Source organism: Podarcis filfolensis (genome assembly GCF_964270895.1).
Source record: "Podarcis filfolensis genome assembly, chromosome: 6".
Lineage (NCBI taxonomy): Eukaryota > Metazoa > Chordata > Lepidosauria > Squamata > Lacertidae > Podarcis > Podarcis filfolensis.
Window position 1 is genome coordinate 38608824 of NC_139609.1, and position 17652 is coordinate 38626475.

General features: G+C 39.9%; 1 protein-coding gene across 2 annotated transcripts in view; it reads right to left on the reverse strand.

Moving 5' to 3' along the window:
- RAVER2 (ribonucleoprotein, PTB binding 2) overlaps positions 1 to 17652 on the reverse strand; it is a 42612-nt gene that overhangs the window by 14670 nt on the left and 10290 nt on the right. The window contains exons 2-6 of one of the 2 annotated variants that reach the window (XM_083621142.1): positions 13759 to 13825; positions 10241 to 10710; positions 7588 to 7779; positions 4226 to 4352; positions 2347 to 2432 (exon numbers count right to left, since the gene is read on the reverse strand). In XM_083621142.1, coding sequence (XP_083477268.1) covers positions 2347 to 2432; positions 4226 to 4352; positions 7588 to 7779; positions 10241 to 10710; positions 13759 to 13825 — 942 coding nt within the window. The remainder of the gene's footprint in view (positions 1 to 2346; positions 2433 to 4225; positions 4353 to 7587; positions 7780 to 10240; positions 10711 to 13758; positions 13826 to 17652) is intronic. The other variant, XM_083621141.1, reaches the window with a different exon arrangement.

Genomic DNA, 17652 nt, shown 5'->3' on the forward strand with positions numbered 1-17652 from the left:
CCTTCTTTTTTTATACTACCTAAAGCCCCCTGCAGCAATCACTTTGAACCTCAAAGCATTTAATTTGCTTCCCCGCTCCCCTCAATGCTTGTTTCAATAGATGATATTGGACTTATACATTCTTCAAACCAAACAACTTTATCAAAAACACATTTGGAAGTAAACTGCAGTATAACACAGATATAGGGAGCTGCCAACTTTCTTCAACCAATTACATAAAAACAAAACCACTGGATTCTAAAGAAGCTGCGGCAATTTAAATTAGTCAGGAGTTAAGTATAAAAATAAATCTTTCAGCAATTATATCACAAGTATGGTGTTAAACAAAATATAGCTGATTATATGACAGTTTAATTAATCTTTCTGGGTCAAGTTTAATGACTCATTTAAACCATAATTCTTCCGTTAAGTATAATCAGGGCATAATTCTGTTGCAAAGTAAAAGCACCTCCTTGTTTCGTCGTTGCATACCTAATCCAAGGCAGGAGTCTCAAGCCTCATCATTCAGACTCTGACTACAGTCAAACATGCCTCCTCACTGTGATTTGAGGAAAGGCATTCCTGTTCCTTTGCAAAGCAGTTACATAATTGGCAAAGACCATAGAGATAAACACCAATGACATGTATTTGGGAAAGGGTTAATTTTTAAAATGCAACCATGCAACATGTGTTTCCAGTGATACTTCCCAGGGTGGGGGGTGGGGGAAGCAATTTTCTTTGGGTATAAACCAAAGTCCTACATAATAGCGGTAACAGCTAACACCTACACAACTTTAGCAGTTACACTTCCAAATGCAGAAGTGTGATTGACCCTCTGATATGACGAGTGTGAATCAACTGCATATCACGTTATACCTATTCTCTCTCTCTCTTCTGGTTTAGAAAACAAATAAAAACAAAAATCCTCATGCTTCTAGAAAAAGCATATTTCTAGAAAAGTGAAACAAGGCTTATTATCTTTAGATTCATGTTGCCTTATAGACAGTCTGTTAAGAGAACAAGTTGGAGGCTTAGCATGTGTTTTCCTTTAGCCATACAACAGAATTTTAAAGGGAAACGCTATATTCGCTTTATGGTTTATTCTTTACTTCTCCCTCCTCCAAACTTTAGAACAATCTGTCATTGTGGGTCAAGTAAAAAATCCCAAGATTTCATGCTGTCTCAGACAGTTCAAAATGAGGTCATGCTTTGAACATCTCCCTAACTGAAAGGTGCTTTATTTTAACAAGTCCTTTTCTTTGTCTGCTGTTTAATGAATAAATCAGTGATATTTGGGCATTTTCTCTCTCTTTTGAGAGTGTATTTAGGAAAGCAAGCATTATTGCATTGCATTGTAAGATGATATACCATATATACTCGAGTATAAGCTGACCCAAATATAAGCCGAGGCACCTAATTTTAGCACAAAAAACTGGGAAAACTTATTGACTCGAGTATAAGCCGGTTCACCACACCACAAACCTGGTGGTGGCGGAAGAACAAGCAGCCTGAAAGGGCTGCTTTCGGGCTGCTCGTTCCTCCTCCTCCACCGCCGACAGCGGCTTGTCCCTCTCTTGCTGCCTCTGCCACTTGCAAGAGCAGGCATAGGAGCTGCAGTTGGGAGAAGCACAGCTCAGTGCCTCTCCCAACCACGTCTCCTGTGCCTGCCCTTGCGAGAGGTGGCAGTGGGACCAGCAGCAAGAAAGGGCTCCCTTTCGGGCCTCTCGCCCCTCCACCGCCCACCTCACTCGAGTAGAAGCCGAGGGGGGCTTTTTCAGCATAAAAAATGTGCTGAAGAAGCCGGTTTATACTCGAGTAAGAATTCCAACTCCATTCAGCACTCCATTCTGAAGTGTGGATCATAAAATATATTATTGTTATTATATGAGAAGTCAATGAAAACAGGTGGTATTCAACTAAAGCAGGCATAGGCAAACTCGGCCCTCCAGAAGTTTTGGGACTACGACTCCCATCATCCCTAGCTAACAGGACCAGTGGTCAGGGATGATAGGAGCTGTAGTCTCAAAACATCTGGAGAGCAGAGTTTGGGGGTAACTGAACTAAAGAGCTGCACGAGCAACATTAAGATCCAGTTGCACAATGGAACTTCCTTTCTTGTCCATGTGCCATCCCCAAATCTGTTCTGCTGGATTGGGGAAAGCCCCGTAACAGATCTGGTGCGGATGGGGAGAATGTTCCACTGGACAAGGAGAAATATTTGCACTGAAGCAATGTTCCCCTTAATGCTATATTGACTACAGCCCTAGATTACAATTGACATTTTGCACTAGCTGCACGTGAACTCTCACTGTGCATGTTGACTTAAATTACTTCGCGAAAATATTTTATATCAGCTTATAGACATACCTGATGAACATTGTTGAAATGCAAAAAGGCTGGGTTGATTGATGGGTTTACAAGGTGGGGCACACTCATGGGAGCTCCAAGGACTGCTTTAGAGTAAACAGATTGTCATATTTATTATAAATCCACAGCACTTAATGCCTTTATATATAAACAGTATAAATAATTGCTAAAAAAGCCACAATTTCCTTGCTATTTTTTAACTCTTCTGCTAGATGTGGAAATAGCTAAGTCGTCATCATTTGCACAAAATGCTAAATCATGGTTTTGCTGGAATGAACCCAAACAAAATCGAGGGCTCCTTTCCTCTCCTCCTCTCACATATTTAGGGTCCCAGAGAAGTTCAGCTTAGAATCTCTGCTCGTTGTTGCATACAAACCAGAGATTATGGCCTGTCACAAACTCTGGTTAGTTAACAAGGCTACCTTCAAAAGCTACGTTTTGAACATGTCTTATTTTGAAAATGACCAGTCTGTTTTAAACCAGAGATCTGGTTCACATGACACAAGCTAGGTGAAAAGTGAAACTCAACATTTGTATAGTCTCATAGACACAGGAGAGAGGAAGAATGGAGCACTCAAGTTTAAGGCTTTGCTTAGGCTTGTCATTAGCTTTTGCACATAGCAATAAACCATTGTATTACTTGCAAATTGGGCCAAAGAAACTTCTTCATATGCCTTACATTTGCTTGCACTTCACATTGGATTTGCTTTGGTACAGTCAGACCTTGTGTTTTGTCTTTTCGCGTTACATCCTGCGGCAACCCGGAAGTACCGGAAGGGGTTACTTCCGGGTTTCGCTGCTCGCGCCTGCGCAGAAGTGCCAAATCATGTCGCGCGCCTGCGCAGACGCAGCACTTCAAGTTGTGGGCATTTCACGTTACGGACAGGCCTCCAGAACGGATCCCGTCCATAACACAAGGTACCACTGTATTTAGTAGCATGCAGACAAAAGTGACAATTCCTCTCAGGTGCGAATTTTCCTATCTCCCACAAACCGACCCCCCGCCCCCCGATTTAATGACAATGTGAAGTCCTTGAATGCTGATAACAATGAACACGTCCTGGCAGTTTTTGTCCAGTTGGCCACAAAGAAGAAAACACACCAATTAGAGAATGATACAGTTTAGAGTTACTTCTGCTGGTGAAAGACTATGGAAGCCAAAGCAGAATCTGAAAGGGGTGAAACAAAATCTCCTTTTTGATTCTTAAGAACTGTACAGTTGCATTTAATTATGCACCAGCCATAGCTAATATAAAGGGAAAGCACACATGAGCTTTTGGAGGTAAAGCAGAGCAAGCCAACTTTGCACACTCTGCTTGGCACAGAAATGAGTTTTCACTTAAGCAGCACACAACACAGCTTGCGCTGCTACATAAAAAGCAAATATGCAGCAGTATGGATATCGGGCTAATTCTTGATGTTCCAATTTTGAAAACATATTAAAGCTAGAATTAGTGAAACACAGAAAAACAAACCCGGCTGAGCAAAGTATCGCAAAAGCTTTTGTGGGTATTCGGAAGAGTCAACCAGTATATCCCAAAGATGATCCAGAAAGCATTTTTTACAAAGATAAAGAAGAGGACAGGTTCTCTTATGGATCTGTAACTGGTTCAAGGAGTCAGAACACAGGAACAAATTGAGAGTTTCTATAAAGCAAGCAAGCAAGCAAGCAGTGAGGTCGTCCAAGGATATGTGAATTAGGGTCAATGCAATGCAAGGATCACAAGAACGTGGCCCCAGAACCTGTTTTTGAAACAGTAAGTCTGTATTCAAAAGCCTTTACTAAGGTGGAGACTTTTCCCCAATTCAGATATACTGGAAATAGATAGATATAGATAGAGACAGAGACAAACAGACAGATATATTTAAAAAATCTTACCAAGTTTATTAGAACATCCATGTAACTGGGGTTGCAACAACATTTGTAACATCGCTGGGGTATTTAGGCTTTTCATAATCTGCACTGCATTTGGTTCAGGAAGCAAACCTTTTCTGTTGTTCCTCATCTTGTATTATGAAGAAATAGGGGGGGAAATCAGATTATCTCCCAAGATAGAAGAAAGTTCATTTTGTAAAGTTGTTTGCATATAGCTGTTGAACTTCAAGTAGCTTCTCAGTCACATGTAAGACTGAACACATTGAGGAACCTTTTGTAACTCTGACAAAGACTAGAGATGCTCCCATTTTCCCTTTTAGCCATTTAGATTTCAATTACTACATATATGCTTATTAAGGGTAAGGATCATCACCTAATGAACATTTACAAACAGGCAATCTTATTTTTTACTTTGTGGCTTCCAAGCAGTCATGATAAGAGACAGTAAGATGAGCAGGCTGTCTTAATTATATGCACTGTGAAAGCTAATAATATTAACTGTAATCTCAGATAGTCTTTTACAAATAAGCCTTTCTCAAGCTCGGGTTCCCAAATGTTTTTGGACTACCACTCCCATCATCCCTGACTGCTGCCCCTGTTGCCTATGGATGATGGGAGTGGCAGTCCAACAAAATATGGGAACCCAAAGCTGAGAAAGGCTGTGATAGATACTCAAAACTGGTCTAAGAAAATATTTAACCAAAGACAAAACTACCTATGTACTATCACAATGAAAATATTCAAAGATAACATAAGGTCCCCTTAACTATTTCACTACTACTTTATGAATATAAAAAACCTACAATGTTGTTTATTGAAAATACATGTCAACCAATCAAATCACTGGGTTAGATTATGTTACTCATATCTTTCTATATCTGCCAACACCACTGATATAGACACTTTTACACTTTCCCTTCCTTCCACATCACTGTACTGTACCTTTCTTTGTTAATTCGGTACTTTTCAACAAGGCCCATTTTATATTTAATCCTTAACACAAGGCATAACCTTAAACCATACCAAATCATTGGTCCATCTGACTTAGTATTATCTAATTTTAATTGGCAGCGGTTCTCCAGGGTTCAAGACAACCCTATCTGGTATTGCCAGAGATTAAAATTGGGACCATTTGGTATTAGAGAGCATTGAGTCATGTGACCTTAAACATTTACTTCCAAAGGAAGGAGGAACGATACTTGTGCATTAGGCACAGTTCAATTAGCACCAATTTCCACAATGTATGGGAGCATAATTCCAACACAACTTTGACACACACAACCCAACTGTGTACTTGACATCAAAATATGTCTAATCTGTCTAAAATTTCAAGAAAACAAGCAGCCAATATTTGCCCAACCCCTCCCCTCTTCTGGAACTAAGACTAATACTGGATTTTACTAGAGAATATCTTTTATCAGGCAAGACCACCTGATTACTACCACCAATCTGAATTGCAGCTTAACACACTGCTTCTCTGCCACAGGCCATGGTCTCTCACAGTGAGAAGAGATCCCAGGTTCAGATCAATGTATTGAGCCTGACTGCCAGTGTGAAAGTGTTTCAGCTTGAGAAAGATGGGCGTGTAAAACCATGGTTCTTTTTTATTCAGTGCACATTTATCTATTGATATCAGTTTATTTTGAAGGAATCAATGTTTGTATGTTTGTAACTTCCTAGTGAACTCTTAACTGTTCCAACAAAATAGAGTCGTCATGAAGGGCCTGGTCACACAGCCAATTCTCCTCGTGAGAGGACTGTGAAATCAGAAACTGGAAAATTTCCAATTTTCCAATAGGTTACCAGTGGGTTATAAGAGCACACATATCCAAGAACAAAGGAGTTGAGATTTTAGCAGCCTGTTTCTCAGCATGTCAGCATTACATTCTAATCAAAAATAAAACTCTGTTTTTCTCATTTTGAGGTATTATTGGGCTGTGCTTCAGTGGTTTCATATGCAAAATGGAATCCCAAGGTTCTTCGTTTGAAAAAAATCTGGCTGGCATCCTAGATGTAGGTGATATGCAAGGCTTTTGCAACAAGGTCCAGTATGTGAGTGCCAAAGTAGCTTTGCCCTACATGGCATCTTGCTCTTCTTTTGTTTATCAAGCCATATTCTACTCCACATTACTCATTTCTGCTACCTATTGCTTTCATTCTTCCTTTCGACTGCCATGTCATACTGGCCATTGCCAGAAAATTCAAAATTGGGTGAGAGGGAAAAGAACATTATGTCCTAAGAAAGTTTGTGAGTCACTATTACATATGCAGTGGGAATTCATTCTGATCTAAGGCTGCATACAAAAATCACCTCGCTACCCAACATTCCGAGGAATAATCTCTTATGACAAGCAAGGCATGAAAGCCTCACTCCTCATCAAGCATGAAATTAAGCCAACTCCACTATCCTGAAATTGTTGTATACTTCTCTGCTTTTTGGTCAGTACCATGCCTACTAGCACCGCCTGTTTTTAAAATGGCATAGCACTCTCTTGCGGATGCAATTCTTTCCAAAATTGCTTAACTACAGTGCTCTGAAGCGTCAGACAAAAGCTCAATAACTACCCCCTCTGGTCTTTGTGTTTTTAAATACCAAAGAGTTTAGACAAAATTAGGTAGCTAGACCTAATCCAGCAAGGGGGACATTCTTGGGATATATACAGGTGCCATTGGCTCAAATTTCAGGAGAGATTTTATTGGCTTGTAGTTCAGGGAAAAAATTGCAAGAATCACCATATCATACGCTAGTGATGCAAACAAGGTGGGAGAGAAAACCTGGGAAAACCACAGTGTTTATATCTAAGAACAGTTTTATCAGGAGCCCAGTTAAGAAGTAAACCAAATTGTGACTTAGCAAGAATGAGGAGCTGTGTGAGTTTCCATGGAGAAAACCGCAACCACTTTACTCCGCAACTCCTGTCGCTGCCATGCTATGCAGAACTAAGTAACGATTTGGTTTCGTTCTACACACAAATCTGGGCTCCCGGGTTGTCTCACTCTCAACAAACCATGAGGCTTACTGCTCATCGTTCCTTTCTGGGAGACAAACTATGAGCACAAGTTCACACGTAATGCTAAGCCATACTTTTGGTAGCTAAGTAGCAAAGAAGCCATGATTTGCTCCCCAAGTTGTCACATGCTCATTCATTCTTGCCAAGTCAAGAGTGGGTATCTGCATACTTGTTTGTTCTTGCTAAATCATGACTTGGGTCAGCACTATGTATGAACAAAGCCACTAATTGCCTACCATGCCCAAAGATACAGCCATCATATCAATATATAATTCAGTTTTTTATGTCCAGTGTCCTAAATGCACTTGTCACATGTTTTTCCTTGGGGGTGTGGGGTGTGGTAGAGTCTCTTACCATGCGTTGTGCTGCTATAAGTGTAGCAAGAGTTCCACGCCCTGGAGCTCCCGGAGCACAATAAGATACATGCACTCTCTTCTCTCTGAAAGTCAAGCCATCTGTGCCTTGCTGGACTTCCTCTGCCTGCTCTGCTGTCTCATACTCAACGACTGCAAAGCCATCAACCGAGCTATCTTCATCCTGAGCAAGCTGAAGGGACATTTCACAACACAATGAATGAAGTACATGCTCTCTATATCAGTTTCCAGACAGCACTATATCCTTCCACCTCAAGCACGAACCACCTGTGAAAAATACTAAGTAATGTGTTTCTAAGACCAGATTAACATTGCTGATCACTCCTCCCTTCAAGCTAAATTTAATACACAAATATTTTGCAGATGACAGCCACACAGAACTTGTACTTGAATTACTGCTGCCCTGCCATCTAATCTCATGAAGAACTTGAGCTATGAAATAAATTTGACAGTTATTTTATGGAGCATTAAGGGACGGAATTAAACTGGGGATTATTTTGAAACCATGGGCACATTCCCCGCCCCGCCCTTGCATTTCTTTCCTATGGGTGAGGAATACTAATTTTTTTCATGTACAGTTTGGCTGAAAAGTTTTGCATTTTAAATAATATGAAAAACTGCAGTGGTGACATCTGCAAAATTCAATGAAATTCTAGCTGGTGGTATATATTTAGTTTTGACACCTCAGTTATTGGCGGAGGTACAGGAAACCAACTGCTTTGCACACGTGCAAATGTTCGTTTTCTTGCTTCTTTGCAGGATTGCAGCAGTCTCCCGAAAACGCATCAGAAGATGCCTTTTAAATAGCCATGTTACAAAAGCTGTTTGCGTTTCACTAGAGGTGAGAGTTATGCTGCACTAAAGGAGGAGGAGGAGGAGGGGAAAGACCTTGATATTTGGCCAGAGGAAAGAATTTGGCACATGTACCCTTCTGGATCACCACCAACAACTTAAGACTTATTTCAGTAGCATTTACTGTCACATAAGTATTCCCTAGGAAGATATGGATGGCGTCAGTTTTATGTAATTATCAAATCGACTAGTGAAAAGCAGGGATTGTTTGTTGGATACAACGTCCAACCAGTGTTACAAAGCTTAGTAATACAATCAACATATGTTACAATAAAAATAGTAAAATGAATAAAAACTAGCTGCATTTCTATATATCTTGAAGGTTCCACATTGAACTAATTTATTTGTACCCCATTTTCAAAACATCTAAAACGATTTTGTCTCACAGGAAATATAGAGCTCATCAGGGCTTATTTCATGCCAGCTGAAAGCTTCTGCCCTTTGATAAACATGCATCAGCTGTTTATTCTGTCTTATGGAATCACTCTGGAACAACATTAAAAACATAATAGGTATAATCAACTGGTGCAAACCCTATCAAAATGCATTGAAAGTTCATAATAAACCATGCCTATCAACCAAAAATATCCTAAAATATATCCTTAAGCCACAAAGGACACTGTAAAAAAACACACCAACCCAACATATTTATATACTTAAGACAATAATATTGTGACAGGTCAAAGAGATAGGAAGCATTGTACATTCTTCCAAAACTACATGTAAACAAAACTGGAATAATGTTTAGAAAAAAATAACATCTGTGACTAAACAGCCCACAGCTGAAATAGTCTAAGACAAACGTATCTCCAACATATATTAAGAGAAGGGGCTAGTTTAAATTAGTTTAAAAGGAAGAGGTAGGGAAGAAAGAAAAATATTAAATATAAGGATGTTTCTCAGCACACTGGAAATAACTATGAACACATGGAACAGTCTTGTGGCATCTAGACCAGTATACTGATCACTGTGGTCTCAAGCAGAAGCTCTTCTAAGTTCTGGCTTTCAATATATTTTTAACTGGAAATCCTGGAGCTTAAGTCTGGCACCTTCTCCATGCAAACATATACCCTACCCACTGAGCTATAGTCCCCTCTCCAATACTATAAACAAGCAGTATTAAATTGTCTCTTCCCATTCACCCCCTTCAAAACAAAGGTGATGTTCTTGCCCCTGTCTTTTCTAGTATCCAAAGAGATTGCCAACTTAAGTCTATTGAAGGGGAGGGGGGACTACGGAGAGTTTTCTGGAATCCTGAAATCTAGCAGACTTCTTGCGGCACAAGTTTTCATGAATTAGAGACAACTTCATCAGATGTCTCAATTGCTTTCCTCAGTCGGTAGGTTATCTTTACCAATTTACAGTAAATGATTTCTAAATTCCAATTTGGGGTTCTAAAATATAACATTTTTATATATACTGAGGGAGCTTTATTCTGTTGTTTCCGACTCCCCTCCCCTGAAATACCAGAAACTCTAAGATTTATAAGTGAAAGTTTAAAATGTTTCCCAGAATTGCTTCCTCAAACAGAAATTCTGTAAATGCAAGGAAGTGGGCCAGATGGCCTTTTACATAATTTTCAGGTGACTAATGCAGGCCAGCCATACCCAACCCTAATAAACCTTTATACTACTACTGGAGCTGTTACAAGCGTACTATAATCATTCACCAGCTTGAACATATTAAGCTAAAAATCAAACAAAGGAAAGTCCATGTAAGGTGAGTAGTCAAACCACACAGCCCCCAAAGACAAGAGCTGTGGCTTTAAAAGTCCTACATACCTGATAAAACACAGGGTTATATTTCGACGAAAAAGTCTGCATCAGATCCTCTGCATCTGTGTAGTCTGTAGGGAGGTTTTCCACACAAAGGCACTTTGAATGTATGAGTTCTGGAGTTAACTGATTGACATCCATCCACTGAGCAAAAAGGGCATTCCCACCTACTTGTTTCCCTAGAAGGTCCAACCTAGCTTTAGCTGCAGAATCCTTTTTCATGTATTCCACAAAACCATAGCCCTTCGAATACCCAGTGATTTCACTATAAATCAAAAAGTGTCTTTCAACATTGCCATAGGGCCGCACCAACTCTTCAAACTCTTGCAATGTATAGGAGCGTGGTAAGTTGGTAATGCAGAGCAGGGCATCGGTTGGCTGAAGCTGCACTGAGATTTCTTTCCCTCGAAGGGAGTATTGGTGAAACAACCGTATTGCATTCTGAGCCTGCTCTCCATTCAGTAAAGTAACAAAAGCTGGAAGACAGCAAAAACAGCAACAGATATTTACATAGTCTACCACAATTCATCTTCCGCAACAAAGTTGGCTTGTTGGATGAGCCTCAGAGCAAGGAAAGTACCAGCATTTATTACAAAGTTGGTGGTTGACTTTTGTGATGCCCCAAAATCACAATAAACATAAAACAATGGATAGTGTAAAATGTAAATCAGGCCCTATTGCTTCTTCTTCTTCTTCCTGAATTCTGAAACAAAGTAAGGGTTTGAGAATTCATGATTATAGTTCTCTTCGCTCATAGAAAGTGGATGTTCCACTCTTACAAATGTAAGTCATATCCACATTATATATTTAAAGCACACAACTTTCCCAAAGAATCCTGGGGGCTATAGTTTGTTAAGAATGCTAAAAATTACAGCTCTGCGAAAGATAAAGTACAGTTCCCAGGATTCATTTTGGGGAAGCCATGTCCATTTCCCCGTAATCCCCTATTTAAAAATATGAGGCCTTTCCTAAGGGTTCCCCAACCCTCCGGATGAGGCTTTTTAGAGGACTGTTGGGGAGGAAGATCCCCTTGCCACCACCCTAAACATAGATAGTTTCCAGTTCTATCATAATATTGTTTATACACTAATCACAGTACAGTGGTATCTCGGCTTACATACGCCACAGGCTACAGATTCCACTAACCCAGAAATATTACCTTGGGTTAAGAACTTTGCTTCAGGATGAGAACAGAAATCACGCGGCGGCAGTGGGAGACCCCATTGGCTAAAGTGGTCCCTCAGGTTAAGAATAGTTTCAGGTAAAGAATGGACCTCCAGAAAGAATTAAGTACTTAACCCGAGGTACCACAGTACAAGCAAGGCTTACTTAGAAAATATTCTTTGTCTTTACTATGTGAGGGCATACTTTAAATATTATTAGTAGTGTGGTTAACAGCTCAAAATAAACACAGCTGTATAATGTTAAATAAAAACCAAGTAACATGGGATGTACCTATTAATTCCATGCCCCTCCTCCTCCACCATGTGCTTTGTCAAAAATTGCCATGATGTGTCTGTGGGGGTGACTGTGCTGCCTCATGCGCTGTAACCTTTTAGAGTTATTGCTGACATATCATATTTCAATAGAGCCTTTTCCTGAAATTCAATTCCAGGAAGCTCTGGTTGCAAGATTATGGTTTAAAACAGAAAACATCTTTTATTCCAGATTGCCTATTAATCATCTGCTTCTACTGAACACCGAAGCTCAAGTAGAAGTGAAACTGAGTGGAAAGATGATACCACTGAGAATCAGGAATGCTAACATTTTCTTTCAAGCCTGAATAATCAGAGGTTACACTATCCTCAAGTCTAAAAGGTTTACTAAATAAATTATAAGCATAGTGACACTTATTTTTTTTAAAGCAGGTTTAACTGAATCGTAGCTGGGACCATCTTATACTAATTAAGCACATACATAGATAGATTAGAGTAAGTATTACTGTAACATTAAGGCTTTGGTCTAGATACCAGCTACGCAAAGCTTTCTTATAACTTGCAATATGTTTTGTAATTGAAGGGAAACAGCTGTTTCCTCATAAAACTTCTGTATTGCACAATTTGACCAATCAGGATGTGTGATACCACCACCCTTATATATTCTGTTATTCATCTATAAATATTATTTATTTATTTATTTATTTATTTATTTATTTATATGAATAAATACAATTCATGTTCTAGAAAATATGGTAGCAATCAGTAGTGAAACTGAAACGAAGTAAGTGTGATGCTTATAAACTACTAATTCCTATTTTGCTCAAAGGAATTATATTATGATGCCTACAAAAATCATAATATAATGCCATTAAGATGTCTAACTACAGCATGGTGGGGGCAATTTACATTTTTGGGAGGGGACAGTAAGACTTTCCTATATTATGCCACCACCACTGCCCTGCCACCATTAGACTTAGGAAGCAAAGCTTCCATTGGTGCCAATGGAAGCTTTTGATCTAAGCCGAATTGCCCCATGGGGACAGGAGAAGGAGAGGCGCAAGAAAGGGAAGGAGAGAGCAAAAAGGGAGGGAGAGAAGAGAGGAGGAAAGAGAGGTCTTTGTGTATATGTGAATAGATTAACCGCAATGAGTGGCAGGGAGAGAGTTGATGGTGAATGGGTGATGACTGATGCAGTGCAAGCTTGTGTGGGAGAGAGAAAGAAGAGAAAAAGAGTTGGGCAGAGGGCCTTCTCGGTGGTAGCACCCGCCCTCCCATCGGATGTCAAGGAAATGGACAACTATCTGACTTTTAGAAGACATCTGAAGACAGTCCTGTTTAGGGAAGTTTTTAATGTTTGATGTTTTATTGTTCTTTTAATAGTCTGTTGGGAGCCACCCAGAGTGGCTGGGGAAACCCAGACAGATGTGCGGGGTACAAATAATAAATTCTTATTCTTATTCTTATTGGGGGTGGCTCCGGCTTTACCCACTTTGGCTCTGGCCTCACTCACTGCTGGTGTTTAGTCCTTGAGTTAAACAGGAAGGAAGGAAGGAAGCCCTGCTTTTCATACTAAATAAATTGTGTTGTTGAACGTTAATATAAGACCAATGAAAGACTTCTGATTAAACCAAAGGAAATTCAAGGCAGTTCTGATAAAATTGAAATAATTGAATCTGGCAACATTTCCGTACTCCTTGCACACACAAGAGGTCGCAATGCACACGCTAAGTTCCCATGCAAACAATGGGATAACAGACATGGGGAGTGTCAGTTTCAGAATCCTTTAAGGCTCATTCATATAGCATTAAACCACAGCTTTGCATTATGTGTGAACAAGGGCACTGAAGTCACAGTTTAACTACATGTGTGTCTTATGGACTTAACTAGCTCTGTATGCAAAATCTTATAGTCCTAGTTCTCTGCCATGGGCGTAAACTCTTTTTGTGTGTACACACACACACACACACACACACACACACACAGCTAGATAAATAAATACACACACATCACTTGTTTTTAACTGGTTTTTTAAGCTGTAAGCAATGTGTGGAAGGTGATTAATAAATAATACTTCTTGGTTCTTACCTGTTCTTTTATTTTTGTCCACATAACAGTACTTCAATTCAAAGTCTTTTAATAAATTATGGATTTCCTGGGGAGGTGGCAAAAGAAAAAAACAACACAATCCATCAGAATAAACTCAGTGCACTGAACATTTTTATTTTAATGTTAAGGTTTTTGAATTGTTCCAAATAAAGAATTACTCCATAGACATACTGCTATACAAAACATTAATTAGGAATCAATATGAGTGAGCACTCACTTCAACCACAAGCTCTGTCCTTTGAAAAGTGAAATTCCTAGAGTAGTTACTTTTTGCCTAATGAAAAAAAGAACTATAAAAGGCTGGCATACTGAGTTGCCAGATAAGGATGATGTAGAACACTGCTAATAATGCAACTCAACGGTATTTATTCTGCATTGTACAGCAAAACTCCTTCTGTTTAAAATGAAATCTCTTACTGACATAGATTGCCTTGTTCTTCACAGAAATGAAATATCAAAAATATAATTTTTGATCCAAACTTCAGTAGTCACATTTTATTGAAAGATACAGCATTCAACACCATGTCAATGAGTAGTTAGCAATATCTAAAGTCATAGGGGAAAGTCTGCATGCTCCCAACATTTTATTGTGCGCTTCTACAACACTCCAAGACTACATTCTGAAACTGTGCATCTTACCATTGCAAACAAGGTCACAGAAAAGTATAATTAGAGAACACAATTATTTCCAGCGTTTCAATGAACTTACACAGTACTACTCTTATAATGCATTTTCCCTCCTCTATAATTAGGCAATTCTGTGCACATCTCTGAGGAATTCAGCAGCTAGCACCTGTTTCACAGGTGCTAAATGCTTCTTATTTTTTTCCAAGGGGTGCTGCATCCTCTTCCTGTTGTGTACTGAAAAGGAACATGTGCTTCTCCTCTCTTGTCAATGACTTAGAAATTGGGTTGGGGGTCAATGGGAACTTTATAGACTCACCAGAGGGATAATAAATTCAGAGATTTAGAGACAAGGCAATGTATATAGATACCATATTTGGGCTGGTAAAATCAAGATAGTTCCAGAAGGGACATGAGATTTTCCTCATTAAAGAAGAACATGCTAAGCCTGTTGGCACAACAGGCTTATTCCATAGTTAATGGTTGACGGTGAATGCACACCATTCTGGGCTGTTTTGCTTTCTCCCTGCAATTGCATAGGGGAAACTCACCACAACTCCTGACTTAGTGCTATGCCTGAACCAGTATTTGCTCCCAATAAACCACAATCTGTCAACTAAGGTTTGTTTTACTATGGTATATGAACTGAGTCATTTTGTGGAGGGGTAATACAGAAAGTAAAGTTCACAGAAAGTTTACTTCAAGAAATGCAATGATGAGACAATGCTAAGATGCCTGAACTATATGACATTACAAAACTGTTAATCTGAGCTTTAAAAGAAAAGGAAAATAGGTGATTATAGCCACAACAAACAGGGGCTACAAAGCCTCGTGCTTAAGGAAAGCACCGTATTTTTCGCTCCATAAGACGCACCTGACCATAAGACGCACCTAGTTTTTAGAGGAGGAAAACAAGAAAAAAAATATTCTGAACGAAACAGTGGATGTATGATTTTTGTGGTTCATGCTGTGGCCACAGACATGTAATTTGACAGTGAGTTTGGGGTAGCCCAATGAAAAATCCTAAGAATCCATGTGGAACTGTGCTTGGTAACCACGTTTTTGCGCCATTATGGCCCCACAAAACAGTGGATCCGGGGGTTTTTTGGTGCAGGCTTTAGCCATAGACATACTATGTTATCTGATGGTGAATTTGGGGTGACCCAATGCAAAAATCCTGAGGATCCATGTAGATCCGTGCTATGTAACCACGTTTTTGCTCCATTACGGCCCCACAAAACAGTGAGTGCGTGTAGCCATGGACATGCTATGTGATCTGATGGTGAATCTGGGGTGACCCAATGTAAAAATCCTGAGGATCCATGGGCTTTTACCTCCCCCCTCCTTTATCGCTAGCGTCCCTTATCTCCCTCCTGATCGCTTGCCGATCAGTTGCTTCCTTTCAACACTCCCTTCCCTCGTTTGCCTTAGTGTCTTTTCCTTAGCTGGAGCAGTTTTTTGCTCCTTCTTTACTTCTAATTTCTCTTCTCATTGTTTTAGTCTTCCTGCCTCCTCTCCTTGCAAGTTCGCTGTCTTTACTTCCCCCCTCCCAGGCTTTATTTATTACTTTATTGCTAGCATCCCTTATCTCCCTCCCGATCACTTGCGGATCAGCGGCTTTGTTTCAACATCCACTTCCCTCTTTCAAAAAGAAAAAAAGGGGGGGCATGATCTGCTTTTTGCCCTTGGGCAATTTGGCTCCAGGGACCACACATTTGCTCCATAAGACGCACAGATATTTCCCCTTACTTTTTAGGAAGAAAAAAGTCTGTCTTACGGAGCGAAAAATACAGTAGTTTAAAAGAGAAAGGAAAGGTGGCAAAAAGTAATGATGAAACAATAATGCAGTGGTACCTCGGGTTACAGACGCTTCAGGTTACAGACTCCGCTAACCCAGAAATAGTACCTCGGGTTAAGAACTTTGCTTCAGGATGAAAACAGAAATCATGCTCCGGCGACACGGCGGCAGCGGGAGGCCCCATTAGCTAAAGTGGTGCTTCAGGTTAAGAACAGTTTCAGGTTAAGAACGGACCTCCGGAACGAATTAAGTTCTTAACCCAAGGTACCACTGCAGTGGAATCCCACAGCAAAGGAAGAGATACATAGATATTGATTATTATAAAAAGAATTAGGTCTACTTTGGGGTGTAAACAAGCACTATTATTTAATTTATGAGTCTCTTCTTACAAAACAATTTGCAACTAAAAACACTGGTTTGCATCCAGAGAAGTCATATAGCACAAGGACTTCATCCTGTGCATTGGAACTTCATCTCCTCCCCCCCCCCCCCCCGCCATGCTTCACAGGGTTGTGTGGTGGGACGGAAGGCAGGACAGATTTGGGGGAGCTCACAGGAAAAGGAGAGAGGAAGTTCCCCAGCAAAAGCAAAATTCCTTGTGCCAACTGTATACAACCATTATTAGTATTTGTTTTTTGTTTCTTTCGTTTTGGGGTTTTTTTGCTACTTTTGTTACAGCTTCCAAATAACAATCTATCCAAATCATAATCTAATGCTACTTTCATATTCATTGCCCATTTATGTTACACTGTTCAGTTTATTTTGATTTCAGTTTAGGGTTGGCATAGCTGCTGCTTCTCCTGGTGCATCTAGTGTGTGAGGAGTGCCTGTATCAGAATTTCAACCTGACTAGGAGTCGACCTGCACACTGTGGAACATTGTTTTCAATTAATGTGCAACTGGCTATGTCTCTTCCTTTTAAAAAGAGCATTTGGTATGGCCTCCCAATCTAGGTCAGGACTGCTGTGCTGGAGGAGAGTTTAACCATTTCCTGCTGGGCCATTTGCTACCAGAAATCACCCCTGATGTGGCTATTTGCCCTTCAAATAGCACCTTTGGAACAATAATCAGTTTCGTATGGAGATTTTGATTCGGAAAACTATACAGGAGAAGCCTGTGCTACCCTCCCAGTCTACCCACAGATTTTTCTAAAGCAGGTATGGCTTACTTGTGATGCTCCAAATGTTGTTGGACTGTATGACCATGATTGATGGGAGATTAAGAACAACATCTGGAGGCACCAAAGGTTAGCCAGCCCTGTTCTACAGAAAGACGTGGCAAATTTTACTTACTGATTAAATTTTTATTCTGTCTTTCCTCCCGAAACAACAAAACATAAAAGAACAACGCAAAAGCAATAAAATATCCTCACAGGTTAAAGAATTTCAAAGTTGCCAGGAACAGTATCTTTCAGCCACCAATGGCTGGTTGAACAGAAATGTTCTTTAAAT